At 61.9% G+C, this 25961-nt stretch overlaps 4 protein-coding genes across 6 annotated transcripts; 1 reads left to right on the plus strand and 3 right to left on the minus strand.

Moving 5' to 3' along the window:
• Positions 1 to 810: 810 nt before the first annotated feature.
• CERS2 (ceramide synthase 2) lies at positions 811 to 5909 on the minus strand. 2 transcript variants are annotated; one of them, XM_048288574.1, is made up of 11 exons: positions 5802 to 5909; positions 4248 to 4421; positions 3626 to 3743; positions 3408 to 3526; positions 3162 to 3219; positions 3019 to 3069; positions 2738 to 2830; positions 2408 to 2536; positions 2219 to 2325; positions 1952 to 2105; positions 811 to 1719 (listed from the first exon to the last, which is right to left on the minus strand). In XM_048288574.1, the coding sequence occupies exons 2-11, from the start codon at positions 4418 to 4420 to the stop codon at positions 1591 to 1593; spliced, it is 1131 nt and encodes a 376-aa protein (XP_048144531.1). In that variant the 5' UTR covers position 4421; positions 5802 to 5909; the 3' UTR covers positions 811 to 1590. The 2 variants fall into 2 exon arrangements, with proteins under 2 accessions (XP_048144531.1, XP_048144532.1); XM_048288575.1 differs by lacking the exon at positions 5802 to 5909 and adding an exon at positions 4526 to 5004.
• A 2609-nt stretch (positions 5910 to 8518) lies between these two features.
• On the minus strand, positions 8519 to 13946 carry MINDY1 (MINDY lysine 48 deubiquitinase 1). The gene is made up of 11 exons (XM_048288549.1): positions 13915 to 13946; positions 11900 to 11950; positions 10944 to 11451; positions 10781 to 10838; positions 10604 to 10668; positions 10319 to 10477; positions 9833 to 9935; positions 9606 to 9748; positions 9339 to 9530; positions 9064 to 9210; positions 8519 to 8912 (listed from the first exon to the last, which is right to left on the minus strand). Exons 3-11 carry the CDS (start codon positions 11361 to 11363, stop codon positions 8844 to 8846), a joined length of 1356 nt encoding a protein of 451 aa, XP_048144506.1. The 5' UTR covers positions 11364 to 11451; positions 11900 to 11950; positions 13915 to 13946; the 3' UTR covers positions 8519 to 8843.
• A 694-nt stretch (positions 13947 to 14640) lies between these two features.
• On the plus strand, positions 14641 to 18806 carry PRUNE1 (prune exopolyphosphatase 1). The gene is made up of 8 exons (XM_048288558.1): positions 14641 to 14793; positions 16574 to 16678; positions 16755 to 16960; positions 17142 to 17326; positions 17408 to 17566; positions 17662 to 17756; positions 17847 to 18005; positions 18124 to 18806. Exons 1-8 carry the CDS (start codon positions 14755 to 14757, stop codon positions 18442 to 18444), a joined length of 1269 nt encoding a protein of 422 aa, XP_048144515.1. The 5' UTR covers positions 14641 to 14754; the 3' UTR covers positions 18445 to 18806.
• Positions 18807 to 19276: 470 nt separating this feature from the next.
• CDC42SE1 (CDC42 small effector 1) lies at positions 19277 to 23748 on the minus strand. Of its 2 annotated transcripts, none has more exons than XM_048288623.1 (5): positions 23396 to 23748; positions 20941 to 21103; positions 20754 to 20864; positions 20233 to 20307; positions 19277 to 20140 (listed from the first exon to the last, which is right to left on the minus strand). In XM_048288623.1, exons 2-4 carry the CDS (start codon positions 20992 to 20994, stop codon positions 20236 to 20238), a joined length of 237 nt encoding a protein of 78 aa, XP_048144580.1. In that variant the 5' UTR covers positions 20995 to 21103; positions 23396 to 23748; the 3' UTR covers positions 19277 to 20140; positions 20233 to 20235. The 2 variants fall into 2 exon arrangements, with proteins under 2 accessions (XP_048144580.1, XP_048144579.1); XM_048288622.1 differs by lacking the exon at positions 23396 to 23748 and adding an exon at positions 22778 to 22868.
• Between the last annotated feature and the right edge of the window lie 2213 nt (positions 23749 to 25961).

Raw genomic sequence — 25961 nt, forward strand, 5'->3', positions numbered from 1 at the left:
GCCCCGTCCGGCTGCTGGACACGGATCCACACGGAAAACGCACACGGAAAAATCTCCGGGGTTTGGCCGCCGCGCTCAATCCCAGGGCTGGGGCTTGGTTTTGTTTTTTGGTTGTGGGGAGGGGAAGGAAGGTGGGAAGGCACCGGGGCAGATCCAAAAGGTTCAAAAAACCACCTTGAGAACTGATAAAAAGGTGAAGTTTTACAAACCGGCCTCAACTCTCTCATTATTGCCGTGGCAAAGCCCAACGCGAGGGGTGGAGGAGTCGATTCCATCCCGCCTCCCCCACGCCCAACACCGGCCCAGCTCAGGCAGCTCTGCACAAGGGAGGCTTGTTGGGTTTTTTTCTTGCTAAATAACCTTTTCTTTGTAAAATAAAACCTTTCTGGGGCCTCCTGGAGAGCTCCAGTTCCATCCTGAGCGTCCACCTGAATAGAGGCTTTGTCATCCCAGCGGGGCCGCAGCTCCTCAGGGAACCCAAACCCAAGCTCCAGCCTGGGGCTGAAGATTTGGAGAACTTTTAGGAGAAAAAAAAAAAATACATAAAAATCATCAAAATCCTCAGTTCTGCCCGTTTTTAGCACTGCCTAAAGGATCTGTATCAAAATAAGCCCCAAATGGCCTGAAGGCCATTATGCCACTCACAGAATATGCCCAAATCCTGTAATTTTTTTTTTTTTTTACCCAAGTTTATTAGTTTTTTTAACTTTTAATATATTTAACCTTTTATTTATTTCTTCTTTTTTTTTTTCTAAAAAACAAGAACAACAAAACACGTTTTGGTCTGACATTGGTTAATGGTCCTTTTTCCCCCCCCCCCACCCTCCATGCTGGGAGCTCTCGCAGCATCCCGGGGGGATGCAGGAGACAGAGCCAAGCCTGGCTCCTTCTGTCTTCCAAATAAATAGAAAGGAAAAAAAAAAAAGAAAAAAAAAGGAAAAATCAGTTGGAAATTTGTCCTGTTACAAGCTGGGAGAGGCCACGGAGAGGGAGAGACTCAAAATCCATTTACCGAAGAGAAATGAGAGGATTAAACTCTGTGAGACACACGGAGTGACTCAACCCCCGCAGCTTCCTTCCCCCAAGTACTTCCATAGTGTCATCCCATCATTTAGGCACTGAAACACCCAGGAATTCCCTGCTCCTCCCTCCCGGTTCGGCGGAGCAGGGATTGAGCCGGCTTTTCCAGCCGGACACAGGTCAGGGAAAAGGAGATTTTCCCCCTCCCCCGCTGAAGGAATGGTTGGGAAAGTAGGAATAACACAGAACCCAGCAAGGGGCTGGGGCCGAGCTCTTTGGCCAGAGCCAATCCGAGGGGCTGCGGGGCGGGAAGGAGCCACCCCGGCAGGATGGGAGCCATCCCGGTGGGATCCCTGCCGATCCCGGTGGGATCCCTGCCGATCCCGGGGAACCGCAGTGGATTAAGGCAGCAGGTGAGAGGTGGAAGGGCACCAGCGGTGAGTGTGAGGCAGAGCTGCGGCCCCGCTCCGGAGGGGTCTGGGCCCGGCGGGCGCTCCGGGGGTCCCGGTGTGGAGCGGCCGGAGGGGCCGGGCCGGTGGCGGGAGGCGGCAGCTCTCGGGTCCGGGGCGCTCAGTCGGTTTTGCGGTGGTTGTTGTTGAGGACGGGGTGGCCATTGGAGAGGGGCCCGTTCTTGGCCGCCTCCTCCTCCTCCTCAGAGTTGTCCGTCTCCTCGCGGTCACTCCGCTCGTCCTCCACCACCTGGGGGGCAGAGGGAAAAGGGGGTTCAGCCAGCAGCCCCCCATTTTCCTGCCGTGCCTCAGTTTCCCCATTGCAGCCACGGTGGTTTCTCCCCACCGAGGGCTCTCCGGGAGCTGGGGAGCCAAGGGCAGTCGGGAGGGGGGGATTCAGGAGCTGCAAAGCCCCATCCTCCATCCACCCCGAGTGGGTCCTTTCCCCCGTGACGTCCCCGAGGGCCCAGATCCCCTCTCACCTTTCCAGTTATGAACTTCTGGGCCATGCGGATGATGAGGTAGGCCCAGAAGATGTGCAGCGACTGCAGCACCACCATCATGAAGTTGAAGAAGTAGTAGCCGAAGAAGGCGGGGTAGAGATCCAGCGGATAAAACACCGTGCAGTGCATGATCCTGCCAGGAAAAGCCACTCCCGTTAGGGGTAGAACCAGCATCCCACCCCCCTGTGAGACCCTCCCCCCCCAAGCCCCTGCCTCAGTTTCCCCCCACTCCCCAGCGGGGCTCACCAGAAGGGCAGGATGACCAGGCGGGTGATGATGAAGACGGCGGCGAAGACGATGAAGATGTTGTTGCAGGTGTTTCTCCAGCCGGCGTAGTTGAACATTTTGGCAGACTGGGGGGGCAGAGGGGGTGAGCTGGGGAGGGGGCACAGGACTGGGGGACGTGGTGACAGTGGGGGAGAGGGACACACCAACCTCCAGCAGATAATCCGAGGAGTCGTGCAGGGCCATGATGAGCGTCCCAGCACGGATGTAGTTGGCGAACCAGGAGAAGCTGATGAGGATGATGGTGGCGACGTGGTGGATGATTTGCTCCTTGAAGTCCTGTGCCCAAAGCAAAGGGGAGCCCAGAAATTGGGAGGGGGGGGGTTACAGCAGCCCGGATCCCACCCATACCAAACCCCCATCCCACAGCCCCTCTGCGTCCCCAGATCCTCCCAGCCGGTCCCTCCCGCCCACCACGAGGGTGAAGAAAACCCTGCCACGATGTCCCAGTGTCTCCCAGCCCCCTCCCAGAGCCCCCACCTTGCGCTTGACGTCGGAGGCGATGCTGAAGAGCAGGGACCAGTAGAAGGAGAGCTCGATCATGTAGTACCAGTACTGGGAGGGCAGCATGCTCTGGGGGCAAGAGACAGGTTGGAGGCGTCCTCTGTGTGCCCCAGAGGGGTTTGGTCCCTTCCTGTGGGCACCAGCCGGGTGTCCTGGGGGACTCCCCAAACCCCCACGCGTGCCAAGAGACCCTCCTGCACCCCCAGCTCCCACTGCTGATCCCGGTGCTCAGGAAAAGCCACGGGCTCTGTGCTCACCTGGATGGGGTATCCCTTCCACACCTCCCGCAGGTCGTAGAACCAGGGTTTCTGCAGGATGAGGAGGGCGACACAGAGAGAGAAAGGAGTCAGTGGGGCCAGGGGGGGCCGGGGGAGCGTGGGGAGGGGGCGGCAATACTCACATCCACTATGACAGCCATGCCAGCAATGAAAGCAATAAGGTAAAAGGTGAATCTCCAACTGGAAAAAGGAAGCAGACGGTCCTCAGACGGGCACCGGGGAGCGGGAGGGAGGAGGACGGACCCACCGGCCCCGGATCCTGCGCTTCCCACCCTGCCGGGCAGCTCCCGGCCGAGCGGGTGCCCCCCCAGAGCCCCCCAGGGTGGAGGGGACAGTGACATCGGGCAGGAAGGGGGGATGGGTCTCACCTGGCCTCCCGGAATTTCTTGAGCGTGCTGGGCCGGTCCTGGTTGCGGCGGCGGCGGAACCAGCGCTCGACCTGGCGCACAGTGCAGCCGCTCTTCTTGGAGAGCATCTCCACGTCGGCCTGGGGACACCGGGACAGCCCCAGCGTGTCACACAGACCTGGCTCTGGCACCTTCACCCCCCCTCCAGGCACCTCTGGGGACCCCCCCCCAGCCCTCACCTGCTTGGGGTGTTTGGTGGTGGCAGCGTAAAACTTCTCCAGCACCGCATTGGGGGTGGCTTTTAACCGGACCTTCTCCTTGACGTTCAGGAGCCCGGCCAGGGGGGTGGCCACGTACCTGGGGAAGGAGTGGGGAACATCAATGTCCCCATTTCTGTCACCTGGATGATTTGGCCCCCAAATCAAAGCCACCCAGGGACCCACAACCACTCAGCATCTCGGTCTCCCCATCCTGCTGTGCCTTCTCCAAGGTGGGGTTTGCCACAGGGGAGCCCCCCGGGGTCCCTCTGTCACGGGCTGTCCCCACTCCGATGAAGGGCGGCCCCCCCCTTCTCTTGCCATCCCAACAAAGCCGGGTCTGTTCCCATTGTTTGCCCAACAAATCGCTCCCTAAACGCCCGGTAAGGGCGGGGGATGCACAAAGCCGTGTTTGTGTGGGGAAAGGGGCGGCACGTGGGGTTGGGGGGCGGGGGGGAACGGGACCCCCAGGGTGCCACGGGTAACCCCCAGCCAGGCTGAGGACAAGATGCCACATCCCGGGGTTTGGCCACTGCCCCCGGGGCACAGGGAGAGCTGGAGCAGGGGCTCAGGATCCGTCCCCACCCCCAGGGAAGGGACTCACGTCTCAAAGAGGTGCCGTACGATGAGGAAGAGGAAGGCCAAGGGGAGGGTGATGTACAGGTCAGAGGCTTTGGCATAGACTCGCCCATCCCGGTCCTCCAGGTCGGCCCAGGTGAGGTTTGCCGGGAGCCAGAGCCGTTCCCACCAAAAATAGCTGTACAAGGTCTGAAACATGCTGGGGGGAGGGAAAGGGGGAGAGGTGAGGGGGGCACCAGCACCTCTGAGGAGTCGGCTGATCCCACCCCGCTCTGTCTCCCACACCCCGGCTGCACCAGGCACCCCAACTTCCACCTCAGCTCCCGGTGAAATCCCCCTGGGAGCGGCCGGCCCCCGGCTCCGGCACCGGGGGACTTTGCTCCCGGCAGCCCAGAGGTCAGCGGGTGATCATTAACAGGGGCCCCAGTCCTGCCTCCGACCGGCAGCGCGGATCCCTGCGACCAGCCCGAGGGGAGAACCGGGCTCCAACTTCCGCACTTCCCACCGGGATGGGCACAGCCCCGGGATTGCCGCGGGAGAAGCCCCCCGACGTGGTTTCCCTGCCGAGCGCTGTGTCCGCATCCCGCGGCTGATCCAAACCCAGTTCCCGGTGGGAAACGGAGGCACGGAGCCCACCGCCACCGTTCCGAGGCCAGGCACAGCACCAGCGTGGGATTAGGGATTTGCTGGCGGCACAATGAGCACCTTTGTGCCTTAAAAAGGCTCCGGACGGGCCCCGGCAGGGGAGGCGGGGGAGCCGCGGGGTCAGCGCATCCCGGCTCTCCCTCCCTCTCCGGCAGCCGGTTTTGGGGAACCCCGCGGGGTCGGGATGGGGTCGCAGCTCCGAGAAGCGAACCCCCAGCACGGCGCAGGGATTGTGGCGAGGGACGGGGCGGCTCCGCTCCGCTGGGGGAGGAAGAGGAACCACCGTGGCCGGTTTCGCAAGGGCAGGCGGGAGGGAGGTGCCGCAATTCCCGACTCCCGGGGCTGTGCCGCGGGCAGGTAACGGGAGGGGAGCGTGGGAGGACGGGGTGAGGCCCCGGTCAGGGCCGGCAGCTCCTTCTCCCCCGGGGCACCGGCAGCGCAGCGCGGTGTGCCCGCACCGGGGACAGCGAGCCCGGTGCAGGAGGGGGTCACCGCCAGGCCGGACCCCTCCCCCCGAGATGATTTTAGGAGCGATCCTGCTGGAAACGGGACGAAATCCCGGCGGGTTGGAGTCGTGGACAGAAGAACGGCACCGGGTGCGATCCGGGCCCGGGGGCTGCGCGCCCTGCCCGGCTCGGGGGGCGGCGACCCCGGCGGGGCCCGAGGCCGCTCTGGGCCCCCGCTGTGGCCCCGGGGGGGCCCCGCCTCCGCCCAGCCCCGCCCGAGCAGTCCCGAGGGGCCCCGCCGGACCCTGACCGAGGGCAGATGGAGGCCCGGGATGGCTCCGGTGCGCGCCCAACGCCCGCAGAAGGGCCCGGCCGCGGCCCTGGCGCGGGGGAAGGGGGAGAGCGGGAACCATCCCGAGGCTCCCCCCGCCACGGGCGGCCCCTCCCGGAGCGGGGAGGCCCCGCGTGGCCCCGCCGGCCGCACTCACCCGCAGCCGCCGCCCGGAGCCCTCACGGAGCCGCCGCCCGGAGCCCTCACGGAGCCGCCGCTCGCCCCCCCCCGTCCCGCGCGCGCCCCGCGCCAGGCAGCGGCGGCAGTGACGTCACCGCAACCCGGGAGTGACGTCACCGCAACGCCGCGGGGAGCGGCGCCCGCCGTGGGGAGGGGCGGGGCGGGCCCAGGCGTGAGCAATCAACCGCCGAGACGGGATCTGTGCAGCCGCTATAGAGCCCTGTGCGCCCCATATACACTCCATATACACCCCCTATACACAGCCCTGTGCGCCCCATATACACCCCCTATACACAGCCCTGTATGTGCCCCATATACACCCCATATACACCCCCTATACACAGCCCTGTGCGCCCCATATACACCCCCTATACACAGCCCTGTATGTGCCCCATATACACCCCATATACACCCCCGATACACAGCCCTGTGCGCCCCATATACACCCCATATACACCCCCTATACACAGCCCTGTGCGCCCCATATACACTCCCTCTACACAGCCCTGTATGTGCCCCATATACACCCCCTATACACAGCCCTGTGCGCCCCATATACACCCCCTATACACAGCCCTGTGCGCCCCATATACACCCCATATACACCCCCTATACACAGCCCTGTATGTGCCCCATATACACCCCCTATACACAGCCCTGTGCACCCCATATACACCCCCTATACACAGCCCTGTATGTGCCCTGTGCACCCCATATACACCCCCTATACACAGCCCTGTGCGCCCCATATACACCCCATATACACAGCCCTGTATGTGCCCTGTGCACCCCATATACACCCCCTATACACAGCCCTGTGCGCCCCATATACACCCCATATACACAGCCCTGTATGTGCCCTGTGCACCCCATATACACCCCCTATACACAGCCCTGTGCGCCCCATATACACCCCCTCTACACAGCCCTGTATGTGCCCCATATACACCCCATATACACAGCCCTGTGCGCCCCATATACACCCCCTATACACAGCCCTGTGCACCCCATATACACCCCCTATACACAGCCCTGTGCGCCCCATATACACCCCATATACACCCCCTATACACAGCCCTGTATGTGCCCCATATACACCCCATATACACAGCCCTGTGCGCCCCATATACACCCCATATACACAGCCCTGTATGTGCCCTGTGCACCCCATATACACCCCCTATACACAGCCCTGTGCGCCCCATATACACCCCCTATACACAGCCCTGTGCACCCCATATACACCCCCTATACACAGCCCTGTATGTGCCCCATATACACCCCCTATACACAGCCCTGTATGTGCCCCATATACACCCCCTATACACAGCCCTGTATGTGCCCCATATACACCCCATATACACAGCCCTGTGCGCCCCATATACACCCCCTATACACAGCCCTGTATGTGCCCCATATACACCCCCTATACACAGCCCTGTATGTGCCCCATATACACCCCATATACACAGCCCTGTGCGCCCCATATACACCCCCTATACACAGCCCCCGTGCGTGCTCTGTGCACCCCCTATACACCCCACACACACCCCCATACACACCCGTGCGTGCCCTATGCAGCCCCTATACACGTGCCTCCGTGCTCTATCCACCCCATATACACCCCTAGGTGTGCCCTGTGCCCATCCCCGCACACCCCATGTGTACCTATCCCCTTACAGACCCCATACACACCCTCGTGCAGGCCCTATGACCCCCATACGCCGCTGTACAGCCCCGCGTGTGCCCTTTGCTCCCCCCATACGCGCCCTATATGTGCCCCCTATAGGGCCCCATAGACCCCACTCGTCCCTGTCTCCCCCTGGCGGCCTCGCCGCGCCACTGCATCCCGCGGCGGGGACCCCAAACCCGCGTGCCCGTGGGGTGCCGAGGGAACCGTGACCCCAAAAACCCCTCCCAATTCCCCCAAATCCCCCCCAATTCCCCCAAACCCGCGTGCCCGTGGGGTGCCGAGGGAAACGTGACCCCAAAAACACCCCCAATTACCCCAAACCCGCATGCCCGCGGGGTGCGGAGGGAACCGTGACCCCAAATTCCCCCCGATTCCCCCAAACCCGCGTGCCCGTGGGGTGCCGAGGGAACCGTGACCCCAAAAACACCCCCGATTCCCCCAAACCCGCGTGCCCGTGGGGTGCCGAGGGAACCGTGACCCCCAAAACACCCCCGATTCCCCCAAACCCGCGTGCCCGTGGGGTGCCGAGGGAACCGTGACCCCAAAAACACCCCCAATTACCCCAAACCCGCGTGCCCGTGGGGTGCCGAGGGAACCGTGACCAACCCCCCCCCCAATTCCCCCAAATCCCCCCCGATTCCCCCAAATCCCCCCCCAATTCCCCCAAACCCACGTGCCTGTGGGGTGTGGAGGGAACTCTGACCCCAAACCCTCCTGATTCCCCCAAATCCCCTCCCGATTCCCCCAAACCCGCGTGCCCGTGGGGTGCAGAGGGAACTGTGACCCCAAATTCCCCCCGATTCCCCCAAACCCGCGTGCCCGTGGGGTGCCGAGGGAACCGTGACCCCAAACCCTCCTGATTCCCCCAAATCCCCCCCCAATTCCCCCAAACCCACGTGCCCGTGGGGTGCCGAGGGGACCGTGACCCCAAAAATCCCCCCGATTCCCCCAAACCCGCGTGCCCGTGGAGCACAGAAGCCCCCACTGGTGCCAGCTCCGTGTGCAGGGGGACGAGTCCTTTACTTGCCAAGGGCTAAGGCCACGTTTCCAACAGGGGGGTGCACGTGTCCCCCCAGCCACGCGTCCACCCAGGTCTCGGAGCATGGACTGAGGTGTGGGACCCCCCTGAGGGGGCCCCCCCTGAGTGGGACCCCCCCCCCTTAAGGCCACTGAGAAGTTTGGGGTGGTCCTGGGATGGCCGCAGCCGGTCACTCCTCATCCGTGTGTCCACTCCAGCCCACAGGGACCCCACGGGATCTCCCTGGAGAGCCCAGAGTGGGAACTCAGGGGGGGCTCCGGCCGTGGGGACCCCACGGGCACGAGGTGCTACAGGAGGGCACAGTCCAAATCTGGCTTCTGCCGCTGCCGCCGCTCTCCGGCCGGACGCCCGCCCGCCTGCGGGGACAGGGACAGGGCTGGGGTGTGGAGGGACCAGCAGAGACCCCCCCCACACCCCCCCAGGGCCATCACTACACCCCCCCGGAGCAGGGGTGAGGGGTTGGGAAGCACCCAGGGTGCTGCAGTCCCGTGAAGGGCACCTGGGTACCTGCGCTGGGAGCGGCTGAGGAGGAGGATGAGGATGAGGATGGTGCTGCTGATACTCCTCGTGCTGCAGCTGCCGTGCCAGCTCCAGGTCGCTGAGCACAGAGGGGGGGTCCTGCCCCTGCTGCAGGGACAGGGCCACCATGTAATCCTGGGAGGGGGCAGGAACACAAATAAGGGGGGGTCAGCACAGCGAGCCCCAACCCTGCAGGATCCCTCCCCACGCCTGGAGCTGGGATGGGACTCAGCTGTCCTTCACTGCCACCACTTGTCCCCTACCTGGTCCACTTGTCTCTGCTGCAGCCGGTGGTCCGGGCTGGCCGCGGTGGCCCCCTCCTTGCCCAGGGTGTGGCTGAGGTGGAACTCGGTGTCACAGAAGCAGCTGTCCCCATCCACGCTGTGCAGGCTCTCCCACACCACCCCCTCCTCCTGCAGGAAGCCCTGGTCCGTCACCAGCAGGTAAAGGTGGCCCTGCGGAGAAGGGACGGGGGACAATCAGCCCTGGTGGGTGTTTGGGGGGGTGCCCAGAGGGGTCTGGGGTCACACCTTGTGCTTGATCATGGTGCTGAAGTGGTTGTTGCGGAAGAAGACGCCGAGCTCGCCCTCGCGGGCGCGGGCCGTGAGCTCGCACAGCCCGTGGAACGTCAGCTGCGACGCCGTGGACTCCAGGAACTGCTCGGCCACCAGCCCTGAGGGGACAGCGGGGCCGTGGCGGGGCTGGGGGTGCCCAGCTGTCCCCCCCAGGAACCCCGGGGAGGGAGCAGGGGAGTTACCTTCGCTCACCAGGCTGGAGTCGCTGGCCTGTTTGCAGGTGATGATCTTCTCCACCAGCTGGTTGTAGCTGAGCTTGCCCACGGCCTGGACCTGCTCTGGGCTCTGTTGGGGTGGCAGGGAAAGGAGCTGAGCTCCTGTTCTCCCACTGCAGGGATGGACCCAGCACAGAGGGGTGTGGGAGGGAAGGGACATCCAAAGTGGCACCTCCTGCCACGGGCAGGGGACTCATCCGCTGGCTCAGGTTCAAACCCCATCCAAAACACCACAGAGGGGTTTGGGTTGGGAAAGGGCTTTATAGGATCATCTAGACCACCCCAAACCACGGGCAGGGACACCTCCCACTAGACCAGGTTGCTCCAAGCCCTGTCCGACCTCATCCTGAGCACCGCCAGGGATGGGACATCCATCCACAGCTTGATCACCTTCTCCAGGATGAGCCCCCAGCTCCTCACAGCTGAAACCCCCAGCCAGGTGGGGATGCTCACCTGGGGGTCCACCAGCCAGCCGTGGTAGAGCGGGATGTTGAGGAGGTCGAAAACGATGCACTCGGGGGTGTACTCGAAATCGGAGACCCCCGTGAACCTCACGTTGACGTCCAGCCCCGTCGAGAGCTTCGGCAGGACCGTCATGGTGTCGTTGATGTTCTGGGAGGGAGGAGAAACACGGGGAGGGGGATGAGGGGTGCGCTCCTCGAAGTGCCACCCCAAATCCTGCAGCCACCCGAGCTCCCCAGGACGATGGGGTTGGATGTTTTGGGGTCAACTCCTCACCTGCTGGAAGTTCAACTGCAGCCCCTCCGAAGTGTCCCGGGGTTGGGTGGCCAGGATGCAATTCCCTGCGAGGCAGCGGCGTCACCCCAGCGCCAGCACTGAATGTGGGGGTCCCAGTGGAGCCCCCAGACCCCCCCCACCCCCATCCTGGTGCCAGTGGGGGGGGTCCCCACTCACCCAAATGTGCCATCAGCTCCTCGGCCGTGATCACCTCCTTCTGCGGGGGCAGCTTCACCTGGCAGCAACCAGAGGACGCTGGCGACCATCCCCAGGATCCTCCCCCTGGCGATTTGGGGGGAGACCTCCCCCCCCAGAACCTCCCCACCAGCCCCCCTCTTGCCTTCCACTGCAGGAGGAGGATGTTGATGATGGCCAGGAGCGGGCAGGGCCCGTTCTCGCTCTGGGTGACCACCGGCGTCCGCTCCCCTTTCCAGCTGATCCACTTCACGCAGTAAAAATCCGCTTCCCTCCCGGGGGGCTGCGCCCGGGGGGGCTCAGCCCCGGCTCCTGGCACGCTTTGGGGGGCACCCAGTGAGGACCCCTCCTCCTGAAGGGGCTGCTCCTGCAAGGAGCCTCCCGGGGGTCCCTCAGGGCTGGGTACCCCTTCCTGCTCCCCGGATTTCCCCCTGGCATCTTCCCTGGCCGGTGCTGGGCTCTCCTGGGCAACATCTGGAATTCTTTCCCCCTCGACGAGCTCCTCGGGGGGCTGGGGGGTCTCTTCGCTGCTGGGACTGGCTGGGAGAGTCCCCTCCTGCTCCATGGGACCCTCCCCAGGCTGGTCTGGCTCCGATCAGGCTCCTGGGAACGCTCTGGGTTTGTCCAGGAGCAGCCGCATCCCAAATTTCAGCCTTTAGGAGGGAAAATCTGGGTAGTTGAGGAAAATAGAAATGTATCGATTTTAGTCCAATTTGGCTCGTCTAGGTGAGGTTTTTTTTCTTTTCTGCCCCATTTCTTTGTGTTGGCTTTGAAGTTGTTGGGAGGTTTGGGTGATTTGGGGGGTTAACAGTCAAGAAAATTGGGGATTTGGCTTTTAAACAGAGGAAGGGATTTGAAATTTTGGCTTTGAAACAGGCAAGAGGTTGGGAGATTTTGGCTCCACTACGCACAAGAGAATTGGAAAATTTGTCTTTGAAACACTCAAAAGAAACGGAGAATTTGGCTCTAAAAGAGTCGTGAGGATTGGAAAAATTGGTTTTGAAACGGACAAGAGATTTGGAAAAATCAAGGGAATTGTCCAAATTCCACTTTCAAACCTGGGGTTTCCTGCCCTGGCTGCCCCAGTCCCCCCCAGCTCACCAAGAATCTTCTGAGCCCCCCAATCCTGCCACAATCGGGGTCCTGGGCCCTCTGGAAACAAACAAACAAGCAGATATTAAATAATATAAATTATATAAATTATATAAATAATATGAATAATACAAATAATTTTAAAATTAATCAATATAGAATGTAACAATAAATAAATTAATTTATTAACATAGGTAAATAAAATAATACAGCTCCTGATTAGTCCCCAGAGAGAGCTGAGTTGGTAAATGAGGAGTATTATTAATTAAAGAAATACCAGGAAAACGTTCTGATGGATAAATAAATGGGGTTGATAATTAAGGAAGTAACTACAGACCCGTTTGTTATAAACTGACAGGATGAAATGAAATAACAGATAAAGCAGAAACCGACATAAAAAAAAATGAAGTGACATAAACTAGGATGGAAAATGAGGAAGTGATAGAAAATAAAATAAAATAAAATGAAATTAAATAAAATAACATAAAATAACATAACATAAAAAAAAGAAATATAATGAAATAAAATGAAATTAAATAACATAAAATAAAATAACATAAAATAACATAAAAAAAGAAATATAACGAAATAAAATGAAATAAACAAAATGAAATTAAATAAAACAAAATAAAATGGAATGAAATAAAATAACATGAAAAAAATAACGAAATTAATTAAAATAAAATGAAATAAAATAACATAAACCAAAATAAAAGAACATAAAATAAAATAACATAGAGTAAAATAACATAAACCAGAATAAATAAAGTAAAAGAACATAAAATAAAATAACATAAAACAAAATAAAACAAAACAAAATAACACAAAATAACAAAATAACATAAAATGAAATAAAATAACATAAACCAAAATAAAACAACATAAAATAAAATAACATAAAGTAAAATAACATAAAATAAACCAAAACAACATAAAATAAAATAACATAAAACAAAATAACACAAAATAACACGAAATAAAATAAAATAAAATAAAAAATAAAATAAAATAAAATAAAATAAAATAAAAATAAAATAAAATAAAATAAACCAAACGCAGTCCAACACTCGCACAGACGCCAGGGAACGCCACCCATTTCAATTCCCACTCGCGGCTCCGCCCCGAGCCCGCGGCGGGGCCGGCCCGACCGGCCGGACCGGGGGTGGCCCGGGGCTCCCGGGGGTCCCGGGGGGTGTCCCGGAGGTGTCCCGAGGGTGCCCGGGGGTCCCGGGGGGTGTCCCGAGGGTGCCCGGGGGTCCCGGGGGGTGTCCCGGGGGTGGCCCGGAGGTGTCCCGGGGCTCCCGGGGGGTGCCCGGGGGGTGGCCCGGAGGTGTCCCGGGGGTGCCCGGGGGTCCCGGGGGGTGTCCCGGGAGTGGCCCGGAGGTGTCCCGGGGCTCCCGGGGGGTGCCCGGGGGTGTCCCGAGGGTGCCCGGGGGTCCCGGGGGGTGTCCCGGGGGGTGTCCCGAGGGGTGTCCGGGTGTCCCGGGGGGTGACCCGAGGGTGCCCGAGGGTGCCCGGGGGTCCCGGGGGGTGTCCCGGGGGGTGTCCCGAGGGTGCCCGGGGGGTGTCCCGGGGGGTGTCCCGAGGGGTCCCGGGGGGTGTCCCGGGGGGTGTCCCGGGGGTGCCCGGGGGTCCCGGGGGGTGACCCGAGGGTGCCCGGGGGTCCCGGGGCGTGGCCACCCCTCGCTGTCCCCGCCCAGGGTCACCGCGGGACCCCCTCCCGGTCCTCCCCCCCCGCCCCCGGCGCTCGGATCCCGCCCCGCCGTGTTTTCCTGCTTCTCCTTCCTTTTCCTCCCCTAATCCTTGTTTGGGTTTTTTTTTTCCCCCCCTCTTCTTGATTCCTTGTTTGTGCTCCTTTCTCCTTGTTTTCCCTTCTTTTTTTCCACATTTTCCCTTTTTCTCCTTTCCCTTCTTTTCCTCTTCTTTTTCCCTCCTTTCCCCCTCCTTTTCCCTCTTTTTCCCCTCCTTTGCCCCTTCTTTTTTCACTTGATCCCTCCTTTTTAACCCTTTTAACCTCCTTTTACCTGTTTTTCCCGCTTTTTTCCTTCTTCTTTCCTCCTTTATTCCCTTCTCCTTCTTTCTCTTTCTTCTTCCTTCTTTTTTTCCTGCTTTTCCCTCCGTTCCCCTTCTTTTTTTTTCCTCTTTAATCCTTTTTTATTCCTTTGCACTCCTTTTTTTTGCTTCTCTCTTCCTCCTTTCCCCCTTCTGTTTTTGACTTGCCCTTTCTTTTATCCTCTTCCCCTTCTTTTTTGTCCCTTTCTTCTTCTTTTTTGTCCCTTTTTTCTTCTTTTTTCCCCTCTTTTCCCCCCTTTTCCCAGCCTCGCACGGGCCTGTTTTCCACCTCCAGCCGCACGCTCCGGCTTTCCGTGGGAAGGCGGATTTAGGGCGGGGGGAGGAGAAGGAGGAGGAGGAAGAGGAAGAGGAGGAGGAGGAAGAAGAGGATTAAAGGTGTAATTTTGGGGTTGCAATAAAATTTCGGGGGGTCGCCCCTGCTGGAGGCGGTTGGGGGGGGGGGGGTTGGGCTGTCGCGTTTTGGGGTTCGCAGCAGAGTTTGGGGATGTCAGGGGGGGCTTGGGGGGGGTCTGGGGTTAGAAGGGGGGGTGGGGGGAGCACAGGAGGGTTCTGGGGTGTCAAGAGGGGGGTTTGGGGTCCCCCCGAGCCCCCCCCCAGCCGCGGGGGATGCCGGGAAGGGCCCCGCCCCCCCTTCCCAGCAGCCCCGTGCGGCGCGGGGGGGGGGGGGCGGGGCGGGGTTGGGTTGTAGTGGGGTTATACTGGGCTGTATTGGGTTATACTGGGCTGTATTGGGTTATACTGGGGTTATACTGGGGTTGTACTGGCGGTTCTGGGCGCGGCTCGGCGCCGTCATGGAGCAGTTCGTGGCGGGGAACCGGGCGGCTCTGCAGGTACGGGGGGCTGTTCGGGATTGTTCGGAGGTGTTCGGAGGTGTTCGGGGGGAATTGGGGTGTTCGGGGGTGTGGGGGGGAACGGGGTGTTCGGAGGTGTTCGGGGGTGTTCGGAGGTGTTCGGGGGTTTGGGGGGGAACGGGGTGTTGGGGGGTGTTCGGGATTGTTCGGGGGTTTGGGGGGGAACGGGGTGTTCGGAGGTGTTCGGAGGTGTTCGGGGGTGTTCGGGATTGTTCGGGGGTTTGGGGGGGAACGGGGTGTTCGGAGGTGTTCGGGGGTGTTCGGGATTGTTCGGGGGTTTGGGGGGGAACGGGGTGTTCGGAGGTGTTCGGGGGTGTTCGGGATTGTTCGGGGGTTTGGGGGGGAACGGGGTGTTCGGAGGTGTTCGGAGGTGTTCGGGATTGTTCGGGGGTTTGGGGGGGAACGGGGTGTTCGGAGGTGTTCGGGGGTGTTCGGGATTGTTCGGGGGTGTGGGGGGGAATTGGGGTGTTCGGGGTTGTTCGGAGGTGTTCGGGGCTGTTCGGGGGTGTTTGGGGGTGTGGGGCTGAGGGCAAGGTGGGAATTGGGGTGTACGGGGACATGAGCCCCGCAGCCCCCTGAGCTGCGGGAATTGGGGTGTACGGGGACATGAGCCCCGCAGCCCCCTGAGCTGCGGGAATTGGGGTGTACGGGGACATGAGCCCCGCAGCCCCCTGAGCTGCGGGATTGGGGTGCAGGGGGACATGAGCCCCGCAGCCCCCTGAGCTGCGGGAATTGGGGTGCAGGGGGACATGAGCCCCGCAGCCCCCTGAGCTGCGGGAATTGGGGTGCAGGGGGACATGAGCCCCGCAGCCCCCTGAGCTGCGGGATTGGGGTGCAGGGGGACATGAGCCCCGCAGCCCCCTGAGCTGCGGGAATTGGGGTGAGGGGGTGCGGTGGGGCCGAGGGGAGCATAGGGCAGCGGTGCCCAGCAAAGCAGAGTGCAGGTGAATTGGGGTGCAGGGGGAGATGAGCACCCGCTGGACGGGGGTGCAGGGGTTTGGGGTGTCGTGGCGAGCAGAGGTGCCCAGGAAAGAGAGGTGCTGGGTCTCCAGAGGGCCGATACCCCCAGGTGTGGTGCCCCGTCTGAGGTGGCACAGCCACACCAGGGACACCCCAAAATGTTTCCCAGCCCCCTGCTGCAGCCCTGTCCTGGTTCTACCTCCGGACCTGCTGAGGGGTTTGGGCTGCAGCTGCTCTCGGGGGTTTTTTTCCCTTAGCTTTTACCAAAAATGAGCGAATCTGGTTTATGGCAGCAGAGAATTGTCCCAAAAAAACAGGGCCAGGGGATGGGGCGGCTCCCACGGGCATGACAGGGCAGGGGGATGGGACCTGGGGGAGTGACATGTTTTTCCTGCTGCTGCAGGCAAGCAAAAGAGGGTGAAACACCCAAGTTTTGGGGGGACAACCAGCCCCAAACTCAGTATTTCTAGAAAAAAACACATTCAAAGTACTAAATGCTCCCAGGGCTGCAGGGCTGGGATGGTCCCACGGTGGTCGGTGTGGCTCAGGTGGGTTTTCCTGGAGCCCTGATGCACCTCCCTTCACACACGTACCCCAAACCCCTGAGCTTTTAGTGCCACAAGTGGATCCCAGCCAGGCCCAGGGATGCCAGGAGCTCGTCCAGAGGGTGGAATCTGCGGGTGACACCTGTGATGAGTGGCTCTAAGGACACTGTGATGAGGCCAAGGGAGCAGTTTGGAGGTTTTTTTGGAGGACGGGGCCACGTTGCTGCTGTGCCTGACGCCTCCCATCCCGGCAGGATCACGTCCGGCAGCGCCAGGAGATCCACGTGGTGATGGGCAACGAAGCCTGTGACCTGGACTCCACCGTCTCAGCGCTGGCCCTGGCCTATTTCCTGGCCCAGGTGAGGCTCGGCCACTGGCCTGGGGATCGCCGGTGGCCCGGGGGACGCCTCACTGGGTGTCACCCCCCCGCCGCAGACCTCCCCGGCTCCCAAAGCCGCCTTCGTGCCGGTGCTGAACATCCCCCGCGCTGACTTCGCGCTCCGGACGGAGACGACGTTCCTGCTGCGGGATCGGGGAATCCCGGCCGCCTCCCTAATCTTTCGGGATGAGATCGACCTGGGGGGGCTGCACCACGCTGGGCTGCTCTCCCTGACGCTGGTCGATCACCACGTCCTGCCCGGGTGAGCCGGGGGAGGGTGGCACGGTGGGGGATGGCCAGGGCCACCCACCCAGAGCCTCGGTTGATTTTGCCGCCCAGGGTGGGTCAAACTGATGCGTTTCTGGGGTGTTTTTAGGGTAGGAAAGGAATACAGGGATTTCCCACGCTCTGCCAGGGGTGACCCTTCCCTTGTTGCCCATCAGTGCCGACGCTGCCCTGGAAGAGGCCGTGGTGGAGGTCCTGGACCACCGGCCGCTGGAGCGGGACCGCGGTCCCCCGTGCCAGGTGACCGTGGAGCCGGTGGGCTCCTGTGCCACGCTGGTGACCGAGCGGATCCTGCAGGGCCCCCCGGGCGTGCTGGACAGAACCACGGCCGCGCTGCTGCACGGTGAGCACGGGGGGGGGGGGGGTCCTGGCTGAGCCCCGGCCCAGGGGGACGGTGACAACACGGTCCCGCTCGTCCCCGCAGGCACCATCCTGCTGGACTGCGTCAACCTGAGCCCGGCCGCGGGCAAGGTGACACCCAGGGACGTGGCCTGCGTGTCCCTGCTTGAGGAGAGGTTCCCGGAGCTGCCAGCCCGTGATGCCGTGTTCCAAGCCCTGTACACAGCCAAGTTTGATATCACAGGTGTGTGTGCCAGGGCCGTGGCACCCAGATGTATCCCCCCCTTCTCCTTGGGGACAGGAAGGTGGCCTGGGCCTCATCCCCTGCTCACCTCCCAGGGCTGACGACGGAGCAGATGCTGCGGAAGGACCTCAAAGTCCTCTCCAGTGACGACGTGGTCGTCCCCATCAGTGGCATCTTTGAGGACCTAGAAGTGAGGCTTGGGGGTGAGGGGGAAACTGAGGCAGGGAGTGGCACACTGGGGACATCACGGTGATGCTGAGACCCCCTCCCCTCTCTCCAGACGTTCCTGCACCGGCCTGGCTTGCTGCAGGACCTGGAGGCTTTCTGCCAGGCCCGTGGCTACGCAGGGCTGGTGGCCATGACCGTGTCCTTTAACGAACGCCACGAGCCCACCCGGAAACTCGCGGTCTACAGCCGGCAGGAGCCCCTCCGCAGCACGGTCAGTCAGGGGGCCAGGGTCAGGTACCGCCAGGCAGTTCCCAGCTGTGGTTTGCCCCAGAACCTCCCAGTTTTGGGGGTGCTGGGGAGGTCCCAGCCCCACGCTCGCTCCCCCACAGCTGTGCCGGGCGCTGGAGGAGGCGACGACACCATCCCTGCTCCTGCAGCCGCTGCCCAGCCCCTCGCCCTGCGTGGTCGCCTACGCCCAAGGCAACGCCGTGGCCGCTCGGAAGAAGGTGCTGCCCATCCTGCGGGCAGCACTGGGGGGCCTGGGAGCTGCTGGGGGTCCCGAGGAGGAGGCGGTGCCCCCGCCCACCCCCATGAACAGCCTGGTGGAGGAGTGTCCACTGGCGCAGGCCGTGCCCCCGCTGTGTCCCCAGGATGTCCTGGAGCGGGTCAGCCGCATCGCCGCGGGGCAGCCCCCCGGCTCCCCGAAATAACAGCGGGCACCCCGTGGCTTTTTGAGGTCCGGATGAGAAGTTGGGGTCCCTGAGCGGGCCCCGGGGCGGTGCCTGGGTGTGGGGGGGTTGCAGCTGCCTTTGTTAGAGCTCAGCTCCTGGTTGTCGTCGTGGTTTGTCCCCCACAATGGGCTCCCTCTGCCCCAACGGTCCCCAGGGTGGGTTTTTGGGGACGCCATGGGTAGTTGCACCCCCTTATGAAGGTGTTGGGGTGGGGGAGTTAACGAGTTCTTGACGATCTTCCTTCCTTGGGGGGCGGTGGGGGGCCCCAAAGGGTGGGTTGGGACATGCAGCCGTCCAGGATTGTCACCGTTTTCCAAGGATTAAATTTCCAATTTCTTCCAGTTTTGGCTCTTGGCTTTTATTCTGGGATGGGTCTGGTGCTGCCCCTCTCGCACTGGGGGTGCCCTCACCTTCCCCTCCCCTCCCCCCCAACCATGGGGTGCAATCCCCTCTACAATGGGTCAGAGGAACATTTTGGGGTGTCCAAGGAGGGGGTGTCAGTGCAGCCACACTCTCAAGTCCAGCCCAGCCAGAGGAAACTGGTTGTGCCATACAAGTAGTGGCATCTGCCTGCTGTGAAGATCAACGGGCTTGGCTTCTCCCAGTGGATTTGGCTGCTCCAGGAGCAGAGGAGGGAGCGAGGAGCCTGGGGCAGCTTTGTGCACCCACCCCTTGGGCCAGCACAAGGGATTTATTTCCAGGCTGGAATGTTTTTTCCCAAAAAACACTGACCCCCAGCACGACGCAGGACTGGCAAAGCCCGGCTCCCACCGAAGCCCAGCGCAGGGGAAAGGCTCTGTCACCCAGCACGTGCTATTTAATATTTAATCCTGGCGCTAATTAAACTATGTACACCCGCGCCTGAATTCCAGAGCCCTTTCGGGTCAGGCCCCGGGGCCGGGGACAATCCCGGGGTGGAGGGGACCCCGCCACGGTCCTGCCCCTGAGGCGACGGAGGCTGCTCAGGTGGGTTTTGGAGCTTAAAAATAAGAACGTGTCCTAAAAAAAGGAGGGAGGTGGGAGTTTGGCGGCGGTGGGAATGCCGGCTGGAGGCACTGTGGGCTCGGTGACGCTGAGACACCGAAGCGTTGGGGTTTGATCCTGGTTTGGCACCGAAGCATCGGGGTTTAATCCCGGTTTTGCTCCAAAGAATTGGGGTTTAATCCCGGTTTCACATGGAATCCTGGTTTGACACCAGAACATCTTGGGTTTAATTCTGGTTTGGCACCAGAATATCAGGGCTTAATCCCGGTTTTGCTCCTCTGTGATGTTCTGGGAGGCAGCAAATCTGCCTCTGCACCATGACCGTGATTCCCTAGGGAATCTGAGGCACCACTATGCAGCCCATGGGAGACACCGGAGTGGAAAAAGGGAAAAGTGAGAGGATTTGGCACATGTGGGCTGCACCTGGCAGCTCCTGGCACGTTTCAGGGGGGTGGCTGTGTCCTTTCCAGGCGGGGCAGGAGGTAGGGGCTGTTGTCCCCGCTCCCTCCCCATGTCACCGGCCAGTGCCTCTGGGCAGGAGGGATTTTCCAGAGGGATGACGACCCAAAATCACCGGGAGCTGGGTGAGGGTGGTGCTGCATAAATACCGCGGGGTTAAAGCACTCGAGGTCGCTTCTCCTCCAGCGGGGGGGATCAGGCAGTTCAAGTTTGGGCTGAAAAAGCCAGGAAGCTGCAAAATCCGAGAGGATGGGTTATGGGAGTGCCCAAGTGGTGGCTCTGAGGGGGTGGTGGGTGCTCAGGGTGCCATGGCCTGGTACTCACACGCTACAACACGCGGGAGTTGCTCCACTGTCGCTCCCGGCCACCCTTGGACCTCATCTCCTGGACAGCACCGGTCTGCAGAGAGGACTTGTCACCCACCTGTGCCACCCCCTTGCCCAGCCAGGAGACCCAGCACCTCAAAAGCAACACCCATCAGCCATCCCTGAGAGCCAGCACCCCAAAACAACACCTGGCACCCAACTGTGAGACCCAGCACCTCAAAACCAACACCCATCAGCCATCCCTGAGAGCCAGCACCCCAAAATAACACCTGGCACCCAACTGTGAGACCCAGCACCTCAAAAGCAACACCCATCAGCCAACCCTGAGAGCCAGCACCCCAAAACAACGCCTCTAAAGCAACACCCATCATCCAACTGTGGGATTCCACCACCCCAAAACCAACACCTACCACCCCAAAAACACCACCTGTCACCCAACCCAGGGACCCAACACCCCAACACCGAGCCTCAGCCCCCCACCCGAGCCCCCCCACCCCGCCCACAGCAGCGTGGGGGTACCATGGGCAGCCCCTCTCCCGCGGCCATGTCTCCGGAGCCGATGTGTGTCAGGTGGACGAAGTTCATGGGCTCCCCGATCATGGAGCGGTCGATCCGTCTCCTCCTCTTCTTCTGCAAGGTGATGAAGGCCGTCAGTCCCCGCTGACCCCACGCCCTTCCCCGAAATGGCTGCACTGGAGGTACTCACGGGCTGGGGCTTCTCCACGACGCAGCAGCCCAGCTTGTGCCAGAAGTCGCTCATGCTCGCGGTGGTGGCAGCCAGCGTCCCCCCGTGCTGGCACAGCTGCCGGGACCCCCGCGCAGGGTCACTCCATGGGCACACCTGGGGGCACCTGGTCGGGGTGGCGCAGCTGTGGAGAGGAGCAGCTGGCTGTGAGTGGGAAGGGAGGGTGATGCTTTCAGGCCTCACCTCCCCAAATTAATGCCAAAGCAACTTTCCATCAACCAACAAAAGCCAGAGACCCCCCAGCAGACCCCTGGGGTCACACACAGACCACACAAGGGGACACCTGTCACCGCAAAGAGATCCCCAGGGATCGCACAGAGGTGCACCAGGGACCCTGGGCATCACACAGAGACCCCCCCAGAGCTGTCCCCATGGCCAGGGCTGGATGGGGCCCCGAGCTTTGTCCCCCGCCCCGGGGCAGGACACAGCTGAAGGATGCTGCGGCAGGATGGGGGGGGATGGAGGCAGCCATGGCAAATCCCAACTCCCTGAGCCAGGCAGCTATAAATATCCCGGCCTTTCCGAAAAGGGGCCGGAGGTTGAGCTCTTCCGCTCCAGCTTGAAGAGCAGGCGGGGGAGAAATAAACAGGAGCTGCTGGGATTTTACCCCAAACTCCCACGGTCCTGCCTGGGGTAGGCAAGGGGGTGTGGAAAGGGGGGTTCACCCCCAAAAATGGGGGCTTCCCCTTATGCCAAGGAGAGACGACTCCCTTGCCGCAAAAGCACCCGGCGGCACGCAGGGAACTCACCCGCCCACGCGGGGCCGTGGCCTGAGCACAGCCCTGGATCAGCCACGGGAGAGTCCCCACGGCCCAGCCGAGTCGCGGCACGGCCGATGGGTGCCGGACCCCAGCACACCGGCAAACAGGAAAAGTTCCTTCCTCTGCCCCTGCGCCGGCGACGCCGGATGGACCAAAGTCCGGCCCGCACTTCCTGCTCCTGGCAGGGAGGAGCGGGGCCGCGGGGGCAGCCCCCCAAAACCGGGGGGCTCCGAGCTCAGCCTCGGCACTGCCCCATCCACGGCCTCGTCAGGATCTGGCCCCAAGGACCCTATGGAATGACCCTACAACCGGGCATTCCCAATGGCATTGGGGCCCGTGGGGGTGGGTGCCCACTGTGCCGCTGCCCCCACTTGCCAGCCTGGCACAAGCAGAGGAGCCCCCCGTGCCCCCCGCCCGGTCTCCGTGCCCCAGCAGCCCCTTCCTCGAGCGCGGCCGCTGAGAACGGGCAGGTACTGACACGTCCCGGTTGGTGCACACCGGCTCCGTGCCCACGCCGTGCCCCGGCACCCCCCGGGCAAACCCGGCCTCTCCCTCCGGCTGCGGGGCAGAGGAGGAGAGGGCTGCGTTTTCTTCCCAGCCTGATTTCCTTAGGAAACACGGCTGCCGGAGCCGGCCCCGCCGTAGCGCTGGGATCCGGCGGTGCAGCGGAAAGGCCTTGCTGGGGAGGTACCCCCGAAATTCAGCGCTGCAACCGCTCCCGGAGCTTCCGTGGGGAGCCCCGAGAGCGAGCTCAGCCTCGTACGAGCCACCAGTGAATCCCCGTGGAAACCTCCAGGGCTTCTCACGGCCACCATCCCCTGCCCGGACCCCTCCGGCCCCCAAATCCCCTCCGGCACCCGCCAGGGCCTCACGTCCTCGCGAAGGGCGACGGCGGGGCCGGCTCCGGCTGCTGCCCCGGCTCCGGGCGGTTCTTGTCGGGTCCCACGGGCTGCAGGCGCCCCGATCCCCCGCTCTGGGGGGCCCCCCGCACACCCTCAGCCCAACCCTGCGAGGAGCCGTGTCCGGGCTCAGCCCACCTTCGGTGGCCCCGGGCAGGGCGGCTTTGGGCCCGGCCCGTGCCGGCATAGGCAAAATGACTTCCCGGTTGGGAAACCACCGCTCGGCTCTGCGTCACCGGCGGGCTCCGGGCAGGGGGGGCCAGCACTGGGGGTCACCCACTCCAAGGGTACCCGCTGGGGTCTTCCGAAGTTCGGAAGGGAGGCCAGCGTGTGGGGACAGGGGTGGACCGGGTGAGAGTCCTGGGGTGCCCCGGCTGCGGGCCCGGGACCCCCGGGATGGGGCGGCAGAGGGGAGGTGAACCTCCTTGGCGTGGGACGGTCCCGGCTGCGACCCCCGGGGCAACGGCTGCTGACATGGTGGGGACCCCCGGAGCTCCGTGGAGTTACGGGATCCCAGCAGGGCTTGGGACCCCGGGGGCCCTGGTAGGGTTGGGGGGTCCCGGCAGCGCTGGGGATCCCGGGAGGACTCCCCGGTTGCACCAGCGGGCTGCAAGGGGGGTCGTCCCGCCGCCCCCCTGCCGTTCCGGTGCCGATCCCGGTGCGCTCTCCGCCTTCCTACGGCGGTTCCGGGGGCCCTTCCGCGGGGTTGCACCCCCCGGAGGGGGCCGGTTCCCGTCCCGGTGGCGGCCCCATTACCTGTCCCGGCGCGGGAGCGGGTCCCGGTGCTGGTGTCCGGCTCGTAGCCCCAGGCGTGGCTCGGGAGTCCAGGTCCCGGTCCCGGTCTCAGTGTCAGGCTCGCAGCGGCCCCAAGCGTGGCCCAGGAGTGCAGGTCCCGATCCCTGTGCGAGTCCCGGTGCCGGTGCCCCGCTCGCAACCTCCTCAGGCGTGGCTCGGGGGTCCTGGTCCCGGTGCGGGTCTCGGTGCCGGTGCCCCGCTCGCAGCCCCAGGCGTGGCCGGGAGGTGCCGGTGCGGATGGCGGTGCCGGTGCCGGTGCCCCGCTCGCAGCCCCAGGCGTGGCCCGGTGCGGACGCGGCGCAGCTCCCGCCGCCCGGCGCGGCTCGGCCCGGCCCGGCCCCGGCACAGCGCCCTCCCTGGGCACCGCCGGCACTGCAGGGGGGGGGGGCGGCGGGGCTGGGGGTTCCCGGAGTCCGGGTAGGGCTGGGGGGCTCTGGGTCCCGCTAGGAATTGGGGTACCCAAGGTCCCCGCATGGGGACTGAGAGCTGGAGATTCCCGGGGCCCCAGAAGGGCTGGGGGATCCCGGTAGGAATGGGAGTGTCTGGGGTCCTAGAAGGACTGGGGGTTCTTGGGGTCCTGTTAAGACTGGGGGTCCCCAGCTGGGGGTGGAGGGGCTTGGGATTTCCAGGAGCTGGTGTTTGGGGGAATCCCAGGGGACCAGGTAGGGCTGGGGGTGCCCGGCAAGACTGGGGGTCCCCAGCAAGTGCCGGTTACGCTCCCATTTGCCCTGGAGCCTTATGTCCGGTTTTCCCATGGATACACCAGAGCCCTTGCGGCACCCAAAGGTGTGGGAACCCCCGGACCACCCTGCAGCCGGTGTTGAGTGGTTTCACCATTTCCAGCTGGGTGCCCTTCCTCTTGCACAACATCTGGTGGGGTGTTGCCACCACCACAGTCCTGCCATTGCCACTGCCTTGGTCCTGCCACCACCGCCCTGGCACCACTGTCACCACCATGGTCCTGTCATTGCCACCACCACTGCCACGGTCCTGCCACAGCTGCTGACACAATCCCGTGGCTCCAGCCACTGGCCAAAGTGGACCGTGACCTCTGGGGTGTTCCCTCCTGCAGGTCCCCATCCCACCTGGAGGGTCCCACATAGGAGACGCCCCTGTGTGAGCCCCAGAGTGTCCCTTCCCGTGTCAGGCCCCAAATCCCAACCATCCCCACTGCTCCCACTCCAGAAATCCTGAACAAGGCAGCACTGTCCCCACTCAGTCGGGTCTCTGTCCCACGCCTGTCCCCAGCCATCGGGTGGCCCTGGCTGATAATACCCCAAGTGTTCGTGACCTCATTTCAGCTGAAGAGCCCCTTTTATTTTTTGGTGTTTGCGCTGCCAGAGGACATTGTCCCACTTGCAGCCCTCCCAAAATCGTAAAGCCCAGAGCGGTGCCCTCATTGCTATGTCCCCTTGGGGGTTCAGTCCCAGGTCCCTGCTCAGAGAAGGACATCACAGTCTTTGGGTTGTCATGTGTGAGCAGGTGACAGAGACCCTGAAGAGCAAGGAGACGGGTGACATGCAGCTCCATATGAAGTCGCTCAGCCAAACTGCACCCCATGGCCTGGGGGACCCCCAAAAACACAGCTGCTCAACCCCTTGGAAGGATCAACATCCTCCAAAGGGCCCCCAGTTGGAATTTTCCCTGTGCCGGGTGCTGGAGGGGCCAAACTGAGACCAAGGGTCTATTTTGGAGCAGGGAACATGGGATCCTCTTTGCCCATGACAGTGCTGGGAGGAGGAGGAGGAGGAGGCAGAAATAGCCTGGCTGAAAGCTGAGCACTGGCAGAACTGCTTGGCACCATCAGAAATGAGCTGCACACAGTGAACAGGGAGGAAAAGGGAGGAAATAAAAAACCCCTAAAGCCCCAAAAGAATGTTGATCTCAGGCAAAGCCCAGGGAGAGGAGGGCGAGGGCTGCCCTCAGCCTCTCAGGTGTGAGGATCTGGCCCGTGCCCCTCAAAAAAGGGTGTTTGGGGTCTCAGTGGTGCTGGGGCAGGGAGATTCCCTGGTCTGAGGGGTTGCATGGGGTTTTCTTTGCTGCCCCTCTGACACAGCAGCAGCTGTGGGGGAAAGTGGGGTGTGAGGTGCCCCCACACTGGTTTGAAGCCCCCCCTCAGCCCTGGCAGTGATAGCAGTTTTTGGTGTCTCCCTCTATTTCTAGCTCCATGTCTGGCTTCAGCCACAAAGCTGGGATATTTTTGCCGCGTGGCCTCAGGACCAAACACCCTCAGCCTCAGATTAAAAAAAAAAAAAAAAAAAAAAAAACCAAACAATTTTTCAGGGTTTTTTGAACTAAATTTCCCTGTGTTTGACCTGCACAGTGCCCTCCCAAGGTTTGGGGTTACCACAGCACCCCATCTCTTCACACGCAGGTAAAAGAAATATTCCCCAGCTCCTTGCCGACTGAAAATTCCCCGTTATTCCCCCCCAAAAACACTGAAGCCGAAGGCTTCAGGAGCGAATTGGAAATTGCTGCAGGTTTCATACATCCTCGTCTTGGGGGTCCAGCGCGCAGCATCCTCCAC

The sequence above is a fragment of the Corvus hawaiiensis genome, chromosome 29 (genome assembly GCF_020740725.1).
Source record: "Corvus hawaiiensis isolate bCorHaw1 chromosome 29, bCorHaw1.pri.cur, whole genome shotgun sequence".
Classification (NCBI taxonomy): domain Eukaryota; kingdom Metazoa; phylum Chordata; class Aves; order Passeriformes; family Corvidae; genus Corvus; species Corvus hawaiiensis.